Source organism: Salvelinus namaycush, chromosome 41, assembly GCF_016432855.1.
Source record: "Salvelinus namaycush isolate Seneca chromosome 41, SaNama_1.0, whole genome shotgun sequence".
Taxonomy (NCBI): domain Eukaryota; kingdom Metazoa; phylum Chordata; class Actinopteri; order Salmoniformes; family Salmonidae; genus Salvelinus; species Salvelinus namaycush.
Window position 1 is genome coordinate 17,060,654 of NC_052347.1, and position 20,688 is coordinate 17,081,341.

At 40.7% G+C, this 20,688-nt stretch overlaps 1 protein-coding gene across 2 annotated transcripts; it reads left to right on the forward strand.

Annotated features, from left to right (window-relative positions):
* The first annotated feature begins 955 nt into the window (after positions 1-955).
* On the forward strand, positions 956-19,544 carry LOC120034160 (ras-related C3 botulinum toxin substrate 2). Of its 2 annotated transcripts, none has more exons than XM_038980610.1 (6): positions 956-1,121; positions 10,688-10,759; positions 11,356-11,473; positions 12,218-12,280; positions 18,162-18,321; positions 18,656-19,544. In XM_038980610.1, the coding sequence occupies exons 1-6, from the start codon at positions 1,087-1,089 to the stop codon at positions 18,784-18,786; spliced, it is 579 nt and encodes a 192-aa protein (XP_038836538.1). In that variant the 5' UTR covers positions 956-1,086; the 3' UTR covers positions 18,787-19,544. The 2 variants fall into 2 exon arrangements, with proteins under 2 accessions (XP_038836538.1, XP_038836539.1); XM_038980611.1 differs by having other exon boundaries at positions 18,162-18,325; positions 18,656-18,716.
* Positions 19,545-20,688: the final 1,144 nt, after the last annotated feature.

The window sequence follows — 20,688 nt, forward strand, 5'->3', positions numbered from 1 at the left end:
GGATTGCCAGAGTGCGCTCTGAGCGTTCGTAAATTCAACGTGTTTCGCTCTTGGGGGGACGTTCAAAGCGCACACTGGTCAAGGAGTAGGGTTGATCCGAGTGTTCTGACCTCACAATGGCAGTCAAGCACCCAAGCTAATAGGCTAAAGTTGGCTAACTTGCTAGCTACTTCCAGACATGAACGAGAGAACACCTCAATCTGACCATTTTACTCGCCCTAGCAGAGCTGGTTAGGCTGTTTTCATGTTTTCTAGAGCGTTCGTGACTGTAACTGTGCTGATGGCAACAATTTAACTATGTTTTTTTTGCCGACACCGGTCATATTCAAAGGGTGTTGCATGTTCGTAAATTCATCAGTTATTCTGCACTACTGCACACTCAGACGAGAGTGATCTGAAATCGGAAAAGATAGCAAGAGCACATTTTACGAACGCACCCCTAGGCATCAAAAGTGTTTTTTTAATAAATCCACTACTTTTTGAAATGATATAATTCACTGACTACTTCTTAGCTAGGCCTAAAAGCAGCCTTTTCAGATTTTTCATGTTCATTTACAGATTTCTGCAACAATAAACATAGAACTTCTGTGAGTAAAGGCTAGTTGTCAGCCCAGTTTATATAACTTGTGTGAGTATAGGCTACTTGTCAAACGCTGTGCCCAGTTTCTTGATATAGGACACCATCTAGTGAAAATAAAACGGAAATGCATAACACTGTCATAGCCTAGGTGAAAAAAAGTGTGTTCGCGCTGGGACAATAAAGTCATAGCCTAGATATGCTTAAATGTCAGTGTGAGTCATAATGTCAGCCTCTGAAAGCTTCACTGAGCATTTTGTTAATCACATTTGAAGGACATTAATATCACAGTTTCACATAGGCCAACTTCCTGCTATGAGAGATGTGCTTCAGTAGACCCAATGATAAACTTCGCTGCATTCAACTGCACTGCGCAAGAGTAAACACCAGAGTCGAGGCGGTGGGCAAGAAAAGATAGGCAAACGTATTTCCTGTGCTGTACCTGATTCTACATTGTTGTCTTGCCTACTAAGTGTAAACTCACAAATTGTTAAATCAGCCCCTGGAAAATGCAAGCCATCAAGTGTGTAGTGGTTGGAGATGGGTAAGTTCTTTAAATTATGTATGCGCGCAGTTCAACAACTGGTAGGCTACTTGGATTTGGGTGTGTTAAAAAGTGGACATTTAGAAAAACTCTATTTAGCCTTCTTTCAATGATCTATTAATTATGAGATTCATTTTTCTCTGCGTATTGTACTACACATTCTTGTGTCAAGAGACAATTTCTGTTTTTTCTGAATGAATTCGTTTTATATTGCATATAGGAGCTGCAGTAATGTGGAATGTATGTACTTTTTATTTCAATTTGGTTGTCATACTCTTAATGATGAGGTTATTGTATGCAGTTTGCACTTTTCATACCTTTCTCATAGCTGTGTTCTGTCAGCTTGATAGACATGAGGGGGGCAAAATTGTAAAAGGTTCCACAGAACAATCTAACCTTGTTCTAATCTGTATTAGCTAGACAAAGAACTAATACTTTTAAGTAACAGTCCTTTTGTGTACAGTATTAACCTTGATGTCCAGAAGCTCAATAGGTCTTCACCACAGAGTCAATACAACAACATAATGACGCCCTCAAGGCAGGAACTTCCCAGTAGAGCAAACCTCTATCTGTAAAACAGGCCACACAATTAACACTTTAAATTCCTAATTTGCATGTGCAGTTTTAACATCAGGTTGAGGAATGTATGATGACTTGATAATGACATTGTTCAACAGCCCTTAAATCAATAAGGACGAGACAGTGTAGCAATACACACCGAATTCAGAAGACAGGAAGGAAGTGCCTACACGCTTAGAAAAAAAGGTGCTATCTAGAACCTAAAACGGTTATACGGCTGTCCCCATAGGAGAACCCTTTGAATAACCCTTTTGGTTACTGATAGAACCCTTTTGGGTTCCATGTAAAAAACCTTTCCACAGAGGGTTCTACGTGGAACCCAAAAGGGTTTTCCTATGGGGACAGCCGAAGAACCCTTTTGGAGTGTATGTAAGATTGGTGACAAGTTGAATAAGACAAAATGGATGCTGAGATGCTATCTGGAGATTGGGATCCGTGGGTGTAATGTCTGTAGGAGAGAGGAGATGGAGAGTAGTTGGTGATAATGAGGGCCTCAATTAAAGAGAACATTTACAAAGACACAGACAGACAACAGTCAGTGAGGTCAATGCAGTCTTTTCCTGTTCTCCGTTCGTTAAACCTCTTCTCGTTTTGTAAAAGAGAAGTTCTGTTATGCTGCTTTTATCCTCCAGTTTTAGTTTTTAACTTCCTCTTTAGTCTGTGGTGCACTCTGCACAGTCTCATGGTTAATAAAGGAACAAAAGCACAGCTGCCACCTATAACACAGTCACCTTTAACACCCACAACACCATTCTCATACACGGTCGATGCAAAGACCAAAGACACATTTTTGCTTGTTCTTTGTATTTCGACAAAGTGCAGTTATACAGCAAATGGCCTGTATTCAACAGGAAACTTCAACAGGAAGCTTTAGAATAGTAAGTGAAGTGGATTTACACCCAGTAGCAGAATGGAATTTCATCATGGGTCCCTGATCTGTACTACACAGAAATGCATAAATATGGATATGAATGTCATTCTCTTCATGGTGATGTATCCTAAGTAGGTACACAAGTAGAAATATGCATATTTGGGTATCATTCTACACACTGGCTGTTTTGTTTATGAGCTCCGCCACCAAACAAAACTACATTCTGTTGCTCTGGACCGGACCAAATCTGAACCAATTATAGAATTCTATGTTTCACAAGTTTGGACATTAAAGTACAGCACAGTAGTTGTGATGGGGGGGAAATCGATACAGTTACATATCGTGATATTATTTTTGGGTGTACTCGTTTTGACAATATCTCAATATTATTTTTGGGCTAGTTGGCTGTACCTGCAACAAAACGCCAGTGTTTTTTAAAAATAGGGAGCCAATTTGTTTTCAGCACTTTTATTTCCATGAAGGATACAAAAAAACTTGCTTTCTCATGGCTCTCTCATGTCCTTCTGCAGCAGACATATGGTGAGCAATATGTTTTGACCATGAAATCGCAATAAAATCACAGTATTGAATTGCAATACATATAGAATCGTGAGAATCGTGAAAATTGCAATACATAATGTATCGGCACCTAAGTATCGTGATAATATCATATCGCGAGGTCCCTGGCAATTCCCAGCTCTACACAGTAGAGCTCAGTAGAGTACAGTAGAGTTCAGTACAGTACAGTACAGTGTAGTAGAGTAGATTACAGTGTAGTAGAGTATAGTACAGTACAGTACATTATAGTGTACTCAACTCTAGTGTGTTCTACTGTGTACTGTACTGAACTCTACTCCACTCTATTCTACTACACTGTACTGTACTGAACTATACGCAACTATTATTTACTGTACTGTACTGTCCTATACGCAACTATTATTTACAGTACTGTACTGTACTGAACTATACTCAACTATTCTTTACTGTACTGTACTGTACTGACCTATACTCAACTATTATTTACTGTACTGTAATGTACTGAACTATACTCAACTATTATTTACAGTACTGTACTGTACTGAACTATACTGAACTATTCTTTACTGTACTGTACTGTACTGTCCTATACTCAACTATTCTTTACTGTACTGTACTGAATTATACTCAACTATTCTTTACTGTACTGAACTATACTGAACTATTCCTTACCTCACTGTACTGTACTGTACTGTACTGTACTGTACTGTACTGTACTGTACTGTACTGTACTGAACTATACTCAACTATTATTTACAGTACTGTACTGTACTGCACTATACTCAACTATTCTTTACTGTACTGAACTATACTGAACTATTCTTTACCTCACTATACTGTACTGTACTGAACTATACTCAACTATTCTTTACTGTACTGAACTATTCTTTACCTCACTGTACTGTACTATACTCTACTGTCCAAACTTTTGAACCAGTCATGCATGTCCAGACGTCTGTGGATGTTAAAATTAAGGCCAGGTCGGACTAACAAAATTAAGCAACTTTTCAACGTCCATCGACGTCCAGTGTCAGTTAGTGCTCAGTGGGTGAGGATGCTGGTTACAGTAAATGGAAAGAAAGGGGGCCCATGGGTCAGTGTCAGTAAGAGCTGGTAGAGGTGACATTAACTGGAGAGAGAGAGAAGAGAAAGAGAGAGGGAGTGGTTGTCTAAACTTTTCACAGAGAGAGACAGAGAGAGAGAGAGAGAGAGAGAGAGAGAGAGAGAGAGAGAGAGAGAGAGAGAGAGAGAGAGAGAATGACAGAAAAAGATAAATACTTTACAAAGGTACACTTCATGAGAGGTTCTATGCCCCTATCGTCCTGACTGTCACTCAGTGTCACCGCCCTGCCTCCTGCCAACTCTGACACCCCGGTCCCCTATGTGGAGAACCCCTGTAGATCAGGAGACTTGAATAGCTTTGAAACTGTGACGGCTTACTTGTTTGAATGCAGTCATACAGTATGTATACGTGGGGAACATAGATATGTTTATTCCTGTAGGCTACATCAAGGCAGAGGTGACAGAAACAAAATAGGACACAAATAGGCCAACAACTTCATTCTGGAGTGTGGCATTTAGGTGTAAGTGTGATTTTGACATCTATATCCTCCTCTGTTGTTTTTTGTTTTAGGCCTTCTGACTGAGTGAGAAGTGAGAGCATTAAAAATGAACTCTGCCCAGCCGTTGGTAATTAGGTTGGTGTTTAAAGTCAGATGCTGTATATGTTGGATTCCCACCATGGAGTATCATTGAAAAGCATTGTAAAGTAACTTTTAACTACTGTAGCATGATTGGCACTTTTTTGTCTTTCCTTCCGTTGTAGAACTTTGAGTTGAAAAGTAATTGCCCTGTTAAAAGGACTACCTTTCAGATGCACCATAGAATATAGCATTTCACATGGTTCCATCAGGTTCATGTAGTAAGTTATCACAATGCCATCATTGGATTTAGGGGTTCCATCCACCCCTTTCCCTTGTCCATCTGTGTGTGGGGGTAAGAAGAGAGAGGGAGCCTCATGCAGGAGGAGCAGGTGGAGAGTAGGAAGCACGGGTCCCCTACACTTAGACCACAGTCAACAGCATGTGTGTGTGAGTCAATGACACACTAACTCACCACAGAGAGGGAAACAGACACTATCACACTACCCTGTATCTCACTCTCATATCACCTCTCTCTCTCATGTCACCTCTCTCTCATGTCACCTCTCTTTCTCTCTCATATCACCTCTCTCTCTCATGTCACCTCTCTCTCTCTCTCATATCACCTCTCTCTCTCTCTCTCTCTCATATCACCTCTCTCTCATATCACCTCTCTCTCTCTCTCTCTCTCTCTCTCTCTCATGTCACCTCTCTCTTGACTTCAGTTAGTGTGGACAGAACTGCTTCTTGCCACCTAATATAATATACAGTAAGTTATTACTAATCATGTCTTCCACAAGGGTATAAACTATGAATGTTTCTCCAGTTCTTTTCAATGGCATCTATCAGGTTTCTTCTACCCAACCTTGAATGTTAACCTAATGATGTTCAAGGTGGAGCCAATCTGTAGAAGAAGCTGATGGTAGCCTGCCTACGTATAGCCCGGGGTGTCACTTTCTAACCTTGCCCTAAAAATCCTCAGACTAGCATTCCTTCCCTCCTGTCTGTACATGCAGGTGCGTGCTTCTTATTGGAATTTTTCTGACAAAACCTTGACTGTGTTTTTAGCTGCTGCCTGTCAGAGGTGTTTTAGAACACTGACAAGAAGCTAGAGAAAGTGGATTACTGCTTCTCGTAATGTAGGCAAGTTTGAAAGAAGCCAGGCACCATCATGCTGTTCATTCAGCACATTGTACATAGTTAGAATGTCTATGGCCATTCATCATACTGTAGCAAGCAATAAGGACAGTATATTGGCATCTTCTTTGCACAGGGAAAATACAAAAAATGTGTTGGTGTGCTGTTGTTGTACCAATTTATCATGAGTGGGAGTGGACCATGATAGACACCAAGCTGAATTTAATGATGGTATTCTGGCGAAAATATGGTGGAAGCTTTCCAAACCAGAAAAATGTAAAGAATTTACGTAATCTGCAATTTTACGTTTCTTACCATATTAATGCAGCTAACCCTTACAAAAAAAGAAAAAAAAATTCACCACTTCCATCTGCGTCTGGTCTCCCATCCATGGACGGACCAGGACCGACCCTGCTTAGCAAACCAACAGTGGGATGCAGGGTGCTATCCTGCTGGAATGAATGTGCCAAAACTTGCAACTGGAAAAAGCAGTGGCGTAAAGTACTTAAGTAAAAATACTTTAAAGTACTACTTAAGTAGTGTTTTTGGGTATCTGTACTTTACTATTTATATTTTTGACTACTTTTACTTCACTACATTCCTAAAGAAGATGTACTTTTTACTTCATACATTTTCCCTGACACCCAAAGGTACTTGTTACATTCTGAATGCTTAGCAGGACAGAAAACAGTTCAATTCGCACACTTAACAAGAGACCATCCCTGGTCATCCCTACTGCCTCTGATCTGGCGGACTCACTAAACACAAATGCTTTGTTTTTAAATTATGTCTTTGTGTTGGAGTGTGTCCCTGGCTATCCATAAATGAATACAAATTGTGCCATCTGGTTTGCTTAATATAAGTACTTTTTAAAATTATTCATACTTTTACTTTTGATGCTTAAGTATATTTTAGCAACTACATTTACTTTTGATACTTAAGTATATTTAAAACCAAATACTTTTAGACTTTCTCAAGTAGTAATTTACTGGGTGACTTTCACTTGAGTAATTTTCTATTCAAGTATCTTTACTTTTACTCAAGTATGAGATTTGAGTACTTTTTCCACCACTGGAAAAAGGCAGCGAAAGCAAAGGCCAGGGTAACAACCAAAAATAGGTAGAATTGTTTAATTTAATTGCATCCATTTACAATTAATTTGCCCTCGCTTTGACATTTTTTCCCCCTTGCAATATTTTGTTTTGCTATCAATACTTTTGGATTTATGTTTTGCTTTCAATATCATTATTTTTGTTTGCAATACTAAGAATTTTGTTATTGACTTCAGAAGTTTTGCTTGATATTAATGGGACAAAAGTAACTCACTCACTAGAGAATGGCACCATGTAGTTGTAACGGCAGCCTTCCCTCTCTTCACGAGAAGAGAGGGTGTAACAGGGATCGGACCAAGACGCAGCGTAGTTGGTGCTCAACATGTTTAAAAATGATAAACAGTGAACACTTAACAATTACAAAATGTGGCAAACCGATACAGTCCTAGCTGGTGCAGAGAAAACACAGAGACAGGAAACAACCACCCACAAAATCCCAATACAAAACAAGCCACCTATATATGATTCCCAATCAGAGACAACACAAAACATCTGCCTCTGATTGAGAACCATATTAGGCCAAACATAGAAACAGACAAACTAGACACACAACATAGAATGCCCACCCAGCTCACGTCCTGACCAACACTAAGACAAGCACAACACACAAGAACTATGGTCAGAACGTGACAGTAGTAACACTATTACAGTTTTTTCCAATTGCTAACACACTAAAATGACATTATTATTTATTATTTAAACTGACACACAGAGAGCAAAACCTCTTCTCAAGTCTCCAAAAGTCTAAACACATTTTCTGCTTTACACACATTTTGCAATTCAAAATGGCACTTTTTAAATGCACTGCACACGGTTCTCTGCATAAGACACAACAATCTGACATAAAGTCACATGTTTGCCATTTCAAAACACTGCCATTCAAAATGACACTACATGAGCTAATTGGCCAATACATGTGCCACCTGGCCAAACACCTCAATGGTTAATTGTTACCACTTAAATCAGGAAGTAAGCACTATGAAAAGACCACAGGTGAGCACCTTTGTTTTACAACAACAATGGAAGGCATTGCAGAGAGAGGAAGAGGGAGGGTGAGAATGAGAGGGGGAGGAAGAGTGAGAGGTAGGGGTAGAGCTGGTAGAGGAGTTCATGGCCAAAGAAGACAACAACTTTCAAATGAAATCAGAGCAATCTTAGTTGATCATGTCATCAACCATGGGCTGACAATGCGAGAGGCTGGACAGAGAGTGCAGCCCAACTTGAGCCGTTTTACTGTCGCCTGTGTCATCCGGACATTTAGACTGGAGTACAGGTATGTAACCAACATTTCTTTCACACTGTAGTACACCCCATGTCATAGTGTATCAGTTGGGTGACACCTGTTTACTTCATGAATGGCTGATGTCATACACTAAACTGCACAAATTTCCTGTAGAATTTACTCTACTGTGGGGGAAATATCTTTAGGCTGCATTGTCCAAGCCCTATATTTTTGTTTTTCTAAAGGACTGAGAGACGCAACCATGGTGGAGGAAGGGCCCAAATGTTCACCGGGGTACAGGAAGCTGCCATTTTGTAAACTTGGTTTTGGAAAATAAGGAAATCAGATTACGAGAAATTCAAAGCCACATCATCCAAGACAACACCATATTCAACGAGTCAGTCTGTCCACATTGGCTCGCATTCTCAAGCGAAACCAAATCAGAATGAAACAACTTTATAAGGTGCCGTTTGAGAGAAACTCTCAAAGAAACAAAGGGGTCAGACGAGCATATGTGGATGTAAGTACAATATTGACTGCAGTACACTACACGCAACATTGTTTCCCAGTGTACTGGATAACACCATATTGACTGCTTTTGTTCTTTGTTTTCAGGGAGTACTGGAAATGGATGCTCATGCAATCCCACATGAGTTCATCTTTATAGAGGAGGCTGGGTTCAACCTAGCAAAGACCAGAAGAAGGGGGAGAAACGTCATTGGCCACAGAGCCATTATAGATGTTCCTGGCCAACGTGGTGGGAACATCACAATGCGCGCTGCCATCTCCAATACGCATGGTGTCCTCCACCGTCATGCCAACCTTGGACCATACAACACAGCCCATATTCTAACATTTCTGGACAGACTCCACAACATTCTCATACCACCAGAGCGTATGAATGATGCAGACCATCAAAGAACCCGGTACGTTGTAGTATGGGACAACGTGAGCTTTCATCGTGCAGCCCCAGTCCAAAACTGGTTTGCTGACCACCCACCATTTCTCGTGCAGTACCTCCCACCATACTCACCATTTCTGAACCCCATAGAAGAGTTATTTTTGGCATGGCGGTGGAAGGTATATGACCGGCAGCCCTTTGTGCGCATGCCTCTTGTGCAGGCTATGGAAGAGGCATGTGATGAGATTGATGTGGGTGCGATTCAGGGATGGTTAAGGCACTCAAGGCGCTTCTTCCCTCGATGTCTGGCAAGGGAAGATATTGCCTGTGATGTGGACGAGGCGTTGTGGCCAGACCCAGCTGTGATGTGGACGAGGCGTTGTGGCCAGACCCAGCTGTGCGGCAAGATGCTGCCTAATTATTTTTCTTGCCTCTTTTTTTTCTATTTTTTTCTGCACATTTTTTCTGCAATTTTCTTTTTCAGTTTACTGTTTTTTTGTGAGCATATTTTTGTTCAGTCCAATGTAAATATATCTGCTGTGCATATGTTGCACTGACTTGTTTGGTGAAAAATAAAATGTTTCAACAGCATGTGTGTGTATCTGCAAATATTTCTGTGCATCTGAAGAATTTTCTACAATTTGAGCTATTTTAGTATTATGGGACAACATAATCATACTAAAGATGAGTGCTTTTCATTATGCCCAACAGTGTGTAGTTGGTAAGACAAATCTGGTAATATGAATGAAGAGTGTACCATTTCGTGCAAATGTTTGATTTTGATAATGCTATATGTAGTTTTGGTTGCAGTGCTTCATTTTGCAGGATATGAGATATTTTGCAGTTTGGGTGTGTGGTTTTGTGAATTGTGTAAAGTATTTTGATAAAACCAGCCTAGTTTGCAAAATTGTGTTTTAGAAATTGGGAAAAACTGTAATCTAAACTAAGGAGTTTATAGCGGCAATCCTTATTTGAAACATTAACAGGTGTCCTCCCCACCACAGTTTCGGTAAAACGCTGAGGGATGGGGCTGGAGAAACGCAACCACTTTCAAATCCATAGACTACATTATGGATGCAAGGACTGACCATCCATGATATCAAAATGATAGTTTTAACCATATGTTTAGGCTATACAGTGTTTGTTGACATGAACTTTGTTAACAAACATTGGAGTAAAATGTTATTTTTACTTTCATGTGGATTTTTTTCACATATGCAACTCCAAATGTGATTTTCTCATGTGAAAATGCAATTCTAACTTATGTAATAAAAAATGAATATGGTTTCACTTGTGAAATTTTACCTCAATATGAAAACAGCTACAGTATTTCACATGTGAAAATGCAGTTTTCACATGTGAAACTGTGAATTTGACATGTGTTTTTTTTTGTAAGAGAAGGGAGTTACTCTGGCAGCTACCCTGTAATGACTATAGGTTCTCTCAGTGTGTGCTAGAGTAAAGGTGTGTGTGTGTGTGTGCGCACGAGTGTGTCAATGTGCTATTGCAGCAAGACAATGTGTGTGTATGTGTTGGCACACAACTGATTGCCCAATGTCTGTTTCAGTGCTGTGGGAAAGACATGCCTGCTCATCAGCTACACAACCAACGCCTTCCCTGGAGAGTACATCCCCACAGTGTAAGTACTGGACCACAGACAGACACAGTGGACATGATATGGCTGGTACAGTGACATGTGTGGGCTGAATGGACAAACATCATACATAATGCAACCAAAGGCCTACATAATGCAACCAATAACCAGAAATAGGAAATAATATTATATTCACAATAATTCTAGGAATTGGTATGCTAGATATTGACTTTACTTTCACAAACACCTATGTTATGCAGTTTTTATACACTCAGTGGCCAGTTTATTAGGTACACTATCTAGTACCGGGTCGGACCCCACTTTACCTTCAGAACAGCCTGAATTCTTTGAGGCATGGCGTTCAATTGTTGCTCAATTGGTGTCAAGGGACCTAACGTGTGCCAGGAAAACATTCCCCACACCAGTACCGTTAACACCAGGCAGGATGGGTCCATGGATTCAAGTTGTCTTGGTGTCTGCCTGCTTTATATAGCAAGCCACGACCATGTGACTCACTGTCTGTAGGAGCGATACATTTTCGTGAACGGGGTGGTGTACCTAATAAACTGTATACTGTATATTCTGTGTAAGGTTTTTCACTGTGATATGTTCTAGATGTAATGGACTTATTTGTCTTCCAGGTTTGATAACTACTCAGCCAATGTGATGGTGGACAGTAAGCCAGTGAACCTGGGACTGTGGGATACAGCAGGACAGGAGGACTATGACAGACTCAGACCTCTGTCCTATCCTCAGACGGTAACACACACACACATACAGAATCTCTATTACAAATTATATACAATGGGGTCCGGAATTATTGACACCCTTGATAAAGATGAGCAGTAATGACTGTATACTGTCCAATTAATAATGGATGCTGCCATGATTACGAATAATCCTGAATGAATCGCGAATAATGATGAATGAGAAGGTTACAGAGGGTCAAAGATCATAGCCCTAAAAAACATGCTAAGCTCCCCTGTTATTGTAATGGTGAGAGGTTAGCATGTCTTGGGGGTATGATCTTTGACCCTCTGTAACTTTCTCATTCATCATTATTCACGATTCATTCAGGATGTAAGCTGTTGACTACTTTATTTATAAGAATCTTTAGGGGTGTCAATAAATTTGACCACTACTTTTTTGAGAAAAACATAATATTACTTGTTAAACTAAATCTCTTTGAGCAATTGTATTAGCATAAAATAATTTCCACATTGTTTGGAGCACACAATATAGTTCAGTATTTGCATACTACATTTTATATAGTCCTTATCGCTCATATTTATCAAAAGTGTCAATCATTTCGGACCCCACGTCTTCTACTACTCTGATACACCTTTCTACCCTTCAGTACAACCACATGTATTACTCCCTACACCTTCACTGACCAATGACCATATACACTATATGAATCACTAGATCTAATCTGTTTACAACATCAACATCTCCCTACACCTTTAATACTACCATTGATCAGACACTATGTTTGTCCCCTAGGATGTGTTCCTCATCTGTTTCTCTCTGGTGAGCCCAGCATCGTTTGAGAACGTCAGAGCCAAGGTGAGTGGATGCTGTGTGATCTTCATGGCTGTTGTCTTACAATGTATAGGTACATATAGTATGCAATACACACATATTCTATTTGATCCACCGCCGGTGTTTTCCTCTGTACCTAATGCAGGGATAGCGGATGACATTGTTCTCATAATGTAGGTGTTGATTGACACAGTGCCATTATAAAGGCTGCAGCATCCCCAAGAGCTGCAGTATATAGCATACATTATAGATTACTATACGGAGAGATTAACGTGTCAATACTGTTGATCACTCCTAAAGCACAGGGGTATTTAGATGTGCTTACCTTTCTGTGAATATAGATGGGTCATCATCTGTCAGTAATACAGAGGGGGGTGATGGAAAACAGAGCAGGATAACAGTAGTATGCCAGTTAATCTATAAAATGCCTGTCAAGATCAAGATAATGAAGTGAGGCTAAACACATAGAGACATCAATCAATTTAAAAGGATAGGCTACTCTGGTTTACCTGCTTTCAATAGAAAATCAAAGTGTACCGTATAATAAAACAAACATATTGCAGATTCTGGCATTTACGGTACAGAAATAGGATATAGTCCAATGGACAACTAATATTTTTCTATTTTAACTGTCTGCGTAATGGTATTATCAATAGTTGTTTTGTGTTCTGCTGCTTTCAGCTCTACCTATTGTTGCGGAGGCCATGGCTTAGTCGTTTCAGTCAGACAGTCATAAATAAAATATTTCAAATCCAAGGACTAGAACAGCACATCTATTCAGGTGGCACGTTGCATCCCATTGGATTCCAATGAACCTCACTCCATTTGGATAGGATATAGAAATCTGTTCATCAATGGAAATCATATTCATTCAGGTCAGAGAGAAGTAATTATCTCTTCTTTAACGGAGTCAAACATGGATGTCCCATGTGAACTTAACTGGCCTAATGCACGATGAGACCTCTACCTACTCCCCCAGGTAACTGTCAGGGTCTGTGTCTTTTCACTGCACGGGGCACACAGTTCACATGTCACCGTGGCAGCTCTCAGCTACTGCTGAACGAAGCTGTCCTTGAGCCCTCTATCTCTCTACTGCCGTTCTGATGAAAAGATAGTAATTGTCCCATCCTGTCTCTCCATCTCCATCTCTCCAGAAGTCATGGGTTTTAAACTGACTCACTACTATAGAAGTTGAATTCACATCAAAGAGTTATAATATCACCAAAAAAGCTTGCCAAACGTTACCCTTTTCAAACACTTTTATTGTTGCTTCTTCTCATACCATTGCCTCAGCCATAGGCTTTGTCAAGACGTTCTGGAAAATGGTTTAAGACCTGGAGAATAAACCCTCCTCACAGCTGCCCATGTCCCTTAATGTTGATGATGTGGTTGTTACTGACAAGAAGCATATGGCTAAGCTCTTTAATCACCACTTCATTAAGTCAGGATTCCTATTTGACTCAGACATGCCTCTTTGCCCGTCCAACATTTCCTCATCTCCCACCCCTTCTAATGCGACTATCCCCGATGCTTCTCCCTCTTTTTCCCCTGCCCCGCTACAAAGTTTCTCCCTGCAGGCGGTTACTGAGTCCGAGGTGCTAAAGGAGCTCCTTAAACTTGACAGAGTTAGATGGTTTAGACCCTTTCTTCTTTAAGGTTGCTGCCCCTATCATCGCCAAGCCTATCTCCGGCCTTTTTAACCAGTCTCTCCTTTCTGGGGAGGTTCTCATTGCTTGGAAGGCTGCCATGGTTCGTCCTTTATTTAAAGGGGAAGATCAAGCTGATCCTAACCTTTATAGGTCTGTTTCTATTTTGCCCTGTTAATCAAAAGTGTTGGAAAAACTTGTCAATAATCAACTGACTGGCTTTCTTGATGTCTGGTTTCCGCTCAGGTTAGGGATGTGTCATTGCAACCTTAAAGGTCCTCAATTATTTCACCATTGCCCTTGATTCTAAGCAATATTGTGCTGCTATTTTTATTGACATGGCCAAAGCTTTTGATACGGTAGACCATTCCATTCTTGTGGGCCGGCTAAGGAGTATTGGGTATTGGTGTCTCTGAGGGGTCTTTGGGCTGTTTTGCTAACTACCTCTCTCAAAGAGTGCAGTGTATAAAGTCAGAAAATTTGCTATCTCAGCCAATGCCTGTCACCAAGAGAGTACCTCAAGGCTTGATCCTAGGCCCCATGCGCTTCTCAATTTACATCAAAACATAGCTCAGGCAGTAGGAAGCTCTCTCATCCATTTATATGCAGATGATACAGTCTTATACTGAGCTGGCCCCTCCCCGGATGTTGTGTTAAATGCTCTACAACAAAGCTTTCTTAGTGTCCAACAAGCTTTCTCTACCCTTAACCTTGTTCTGAACACCTCCAAAACAAAGGCCATATGGTTTGGTAAGAAAAATGCCCCTCCTCCCACAGGTGTTATTACTACCTCTGAGGGTTTAGAGCTTGAGGTAGTCACCTCATACAAGTACTTGGGAGTATGGCTAGACGGTGCACTGTCCTTCTCTCAGCACATATCAAAGCTGCAGGCTAAAGTAAAATCTAGACTTGGTTTCCTCTATCGTAATCGCTCCTCTTTCACCCCAGCTGCCAAACTAACCCTGATTCAGATGACCATCCTACCCATGCTAGATTACAGAGACATAATTTATAGATTGGCAGGTAAGGGTGCTCTCGAGCGGCTAGGTGTTCTTTACCATTCGGCCATCAGATTTGCCACCAATGCTCCTTAAAGGACACATCACTGCACTCTATACTCCTCTGTAAACTGGTCATCTCTGTATACCCGTTGCAAGACCCATTGGTTGATGCTCATTTATAAAACCCTCTTAGGCCTCACTCCCCCCTATCTGAGATATCTACTGCTGCCCTCATCCTCCACATACAGCACCCGTTCTGCCATTCACATTCTGTTAAAGGTCCCCAAAGCACACACATCCCTGGATCTCTCCTATTTTTAGTTTGCTGCAGCTAGTGACTGGAACGAGCTGCAACAAACACTCAAACTGGACAGTTTTATCTCAATCTCTTCATTCAAAGACTCAATCATGGACACTCTTACTGACAGTTGTGACTGCTTTGTGTGATGTATTGTTGTCTCTACCTTCTTGCCCTTTGTGCTGTTGTCTGTGCCCAATAATGTTTGTACCATGTTCTGTGCTGCTACCATTTTGTGTTGCTACCATGTTGTTGTTATGTAGTGTTGCTACCATGCTGTGTTGTCATGTGTTGCTGCCTTGCTATGTTGTTGTCTTAAGTCTCTCTTTATGTAGTGTTGTGTTGTCTCTCTTGTTGTGATGTGTGTTTTGTCCTATATTTATATTATATTTATTTTTATTTTTAATCCCAGGCCCCCGTCCCCGCAGGAGGCCTTTTGCCTTTTGGTAGGCTGTCATTGTAAATAAGAATTTGTTCTTAACTGACTTTCTTAGTTAAATAAAGGTTAAATAAAATGTAAAAAATGACAGCTAAGTGTCTGACTCCTCTGACTTCAATGTCAACTGTTTGAATTGAGCTGATTAGTTTGGGAACTGTCAGTGTTGGAGAGGACAGCATTATATCAAGAGCAGTGGAAGTCAAAAGACAATGAAGTTTGATAAATCTGCTTTACTTGATATGACATTGTCAAACAACCCTAATATGGTCCAGAGTGGTCTGAAGGCAGGTCTGGTAGGTCGCTGGAAAGTATTCATGTGTCATTTATTCTACTACATAGATTTCAAGTGCTCAAACTAAGAAGGAGCGAAAAGAAAAGTGTTCTTGATATTGGCAATTATTGAAAAGATCAGTGTTAATCCATTCCAATTTGTGCCGTTTCGAATCGCACCGCTTTCCCAAATGACTTTACTCAGCCCTTTAATTTATGATTAACTTCAAACAATAGCAATCTCGCTTCTCCAGCCCTTATGCAAATGTTTGCCACTTTTCACATTTCAAGAACAAAACTCTTTAGTCGTTTTTTCCTCCTCTCTCCATCTTTCTCAGTCTGTTTTTTCATGGCATGTTCCCAATGAGTCTCCATGGTAACATTGACCATGTATGCAAATGGAGCCTTAGTAGATTACCAGGCTTTCAGGTAACATTAGGATCTATTTAACATGGAAGGTAAGCTACAGACTGTGTGGGGGAAGAGTCACAGCCAGAGTCACAGCCATGTAGCATGTTGCTCACACTAACCCACCCATGTCACTCTGGTATTTTCCTGTCAAAAGGAGATTCAATTGACCCGTGTTATCTCTGATTATTGCCACGGTATACCTCCTACTGCTATCACCATTTTGGATCAGCAGGAGATCAAGAATCAATTAGCCATCGCTGGGTAAATGGTTGGAGCTTGAATTTCTCTCCAAGCTTCTCAAGACAAGTGTTGTGGTTTATGTCTTCCATTATCATCACCCCTTAGTTCCTGAATAGTGAAAGCCTTTTATTGTAAAGCTGCTCTTCTCCAATGAGTCCTCCTAAGGAGCTAAGACTCTGTGAGATCTACCCCAGTCCTTTGTGCGGCATTCTAGGTTTGATGGCAGGAAGGCCAAAGAGTGCAGAGGAGACGGCGCTTTGTCCCCATAGACGATGACTAAATAATGGCTACCCTGCAATGAAAGAGAGACAGACGCGAGAGGCAGAAAAACCTTGGTGCAATGGTACCGAGAATTCTCAATGCATTTTTCACAGAGTGTGTGTGTGTGTGTGTGTGTGTGTGTGTGTGTGTGTGTGTGTGTGTGTGTGTGTGTGTGTGTGTGTGTGTGTGTGTGTGTGTGTGTGTGTGTGTGTGTGTGTGTGTTTTTTCTCGGTAGACTCAGTGAAATACCTGAAATGTGTGTGTGTGTGTATACAGTATGTGCGTGCTTCACTGTCACTGTTCTCATTACTATACATTCATGCTCTATAAAAAGGAAACATTTTCAACCTTGACATTCCCTCCACTCTGCTGTAACAGCTAATGATGGCTTGCAGGATGGGTCCTATATTGTATTAGAGACGCCAATAATTAATGACGTATAAACATACGTAGAGCTGTTAACCAGGTGTTAAGCAGAGAAGCTGATGAAAGGCCTCCAAATGAACAGAGGCACAGTAAAATAAGTGAAGGTGACTCACTAACGTCATTCATAAGCATTCATTTCCTATTCTGCAAAAGCATACACTGCTCTCTTGTTTCTATCAGTAACTCAATGCGGAAGAAGGAACTTCCTTTTTCATTGAGTGACTGATAGAAACAAGAGAGCAGCCATTTTATTTGAATAGTGTGTAATAATAATGACGGTAATGATAGTAGTAATAATAATAATAGTAATTGACAGAGTATCCTAGATTTTATGTGTGAGGAGCTATACCAGGAATCAACCTCTGCATTAACTGGCTACTCCATAATACAGTAGTAGAACCAGAGGGGAAGAGACGGAGCGAGAGGCTTGACTCTGCCCCAAAATCTGTCCCCAAAATCTGTCCACAAGTAGGGATTTTTATAATGAGTGTCGAATTTCGTCAACAAAAAAATGTAATTCTAATTTGCTATGGGAGCCTTATTTGATCGAATAGACATTTTGTAATGTTTAGGTTGTTACGAATGTTCTGATATAAGTGGACACACATGGCATTCCTGCAACTTTGAGAAAAATTATTTCATTTCGGAGTTAAGCCTGTTGTTCACACGTGTATGCGCCCTTTCATTGGTTAGAATGTTCCCGCTGGACCCCGCCTCCTCCTGTCTGCAGTCCGCTTTGCGGACATTTATTATCATTATTAAAGCGGTCAGTCCAGTATCTTGTCAGAATATAGATCATCTTTGGTAGAATTAACAATGAGCTGTATCACAGAAAAGGAAGTGAAAAGTAATTCAGTATCTTTTGCTGCGGCCATGTTGACCTACTCTGTGTGTGTGTGCTTGCTCCCACTAGTGGTACCCTGAGGTACGACACCACTGCCCCTCCACACCCATCATCCTCGTGGGCACCAAGCTGGATCTGAGGGACGAGAAGGAAACCATTGAGAAGCTGAAGGAGAAGAAGCTAGCGCCCATCACCTACCCACAAGGCTTAGCACTAGCCAAAGAGATAGGTATGTAGGTCTCTGGGATCCTGAATTAGTGATCGTGCATCAGATATCTACCATGATTGGTATACAGTGGTCACTCTGGGCTTGTGATTGGATATGACTGAATCAGCGATTGATTGATTATCTGTCATTTTAACGATTGTTGTTCACAGAGCTGTACAGTATCATGGAACACTTTGTATTCTGCTCTTAGTCCTTATACTGCATAGTTGTTGAGATTTCATGTCGCCCAAGCTTCACATTCTTGGAATCATCGCCCGCCAGCCGTGCATTATGCCAGATAAACAGTCTATCCTCTTCATGTCCCTCATACATCTTTTGTGTGTTTTCTGGGTAGACTCGGTGAAGTACCTGGAATGCTCTGCCCTGACCCAGCGGGGGCTGAAGACGGTCTTTGACGAGGCCATCCGAGCGGTGCTGTGCCCCCAGCCCACCAAGGTGAAGAAACGACCCTGTCTACTCATCTGATCTCAGACCTGTGGATAGACCAAGAGGGAAGGGCTCAGGAATAACACAACAGCAAATGTTGATTTTAGTTAAATACAAAGTTTGGCAGTTTTACAAAGTGGTCTAATGTTCAGATGAGTCAACATATGTAGTGTTGAGTCTTGCCATCTGTAGTGTATATCCAGCTATAATTACAGTATGCCTCAATCCCAAATGAATGGAAGATAGTTGGACCGTTGGATTGTACCATTACAGATGGTGCCGACCTTTCCCACTGATTGGGGATTGAGGCATATAGCTGGATCTACGATTCTTCTCAATGTTAGACCACTGTTCAGGTCTGAAAACAACCATCAGACTTTCTGGAGCATCAATATAAATGTCCTTAATATTTTAAGGACAAATCCTGGATATGTACACATGGATAAGTGTTTTAGATTCATATATTGGTATTTGATTTTGGTTTCTGACTCATTTTCTTATACACTTCTATATGGATTGTTAATGCAGTGACTGGTCCTTACTGTACAAGAAAGACACTGAAAAATACATAGACCAAACATTACAGTGTGAATAGTCAGAAATGTATTGCACCATCCTAATGTAAGAAACTTTCTAAAATGATCGTTGTTTACTCTATAAAATGTATTTTTCATATTTTGACATGATACAGCATTCTACTATATTTCTAAGGTACCGTATTACTTTTCTCTCTATTACAATTTAATTTAACACAAAAAATGAGTGTGTGTGATTGTGTGTCCCCTTGCCCTTAGAACAGCCTCAATTCGTTGGGGCATGGACTCTACAAGGTATCGGAAGCGTTCCACAGGGAGGCTGGCCCATGTTGACTCCAGTGCTTCCCACAGTTTTGTCAAGTTGGCTGGATATCCTTTGGGTGGTGGACCATTCTTGATACACACGAGAAACTGTTGAGCGTGAAAAACCCAGCAGCGTTGCAGTTCTTGACACAAACCGGTGCGCCTGGCACCTGCTACCATACCCCGTTCAAAGGCGCTAACATTTTTTGTCTTGCCCATTCACCCTCTGAATGGCACACACACAATCCATGTCTCAATTGTCTCAAGGCTTAAAAATCCTTCTTTAACCTGTCTCCTCCCCTTCATCTACACTGATTGAAGTGGATTTAACAAGTGATATTAATAAGGGATCATAGCTTTCACCTGGATTCACATGGTCAGTCTATGTCAAAAATGTTTTGTATACTCAGTGATAAGTACAACATGTCAGCTTTTATTTGAGGGTATTTTCATACATACATTACCTGTTTTGCCATTTGGAAATGAAAGCACTTTATGTTTCTCGTCCCCCCATTTGAAGAAATCATAAGTATTTGGACTTAAGTCAAAAGTTTAGCATTTGGTACCATTTCCCTTGCACACAATGACTACATCAAGCTTGTGACTTTTCAAATGTGTTGGGTCGCTGGTTGAACGGTGTTTCCTCCGATACATTGGTACGGCTTCCAGGTTAAGCGAGCAGTGTGTTAAGAAGCAGTGCAGCTTGGCAGGGTCGTGTTTCGGAGGATGCATGACTCCGTACGTGAGTTGCGGTGATGGGACAAGACTGTAACTAACAATTGGATATCATGAAATTGGTGAGAAAAAGGGGTAAAAAGTTTTTTTTTTTTAATTAATTGTTGCTTTTGTTTTTAGTTTTGGCTGTGTTTCTGATTATGTTTTGCAACTGAATGGTGAATAATGTCTTGTGCCAATATGTTTCATGTGGATGCTACCATGATTATTGCTAATCATGAATTAATCGTGAATAATGATATGTGGCACAAAGATCATACTGCCCCCCCCCCCCCAAAAAAAATGCTTATTTAGTTGAATGGCATTATTTATGATTCATTCATGATTTGTCTTAATCATGGCATTATCAGGATTAATTTAGAAGTGT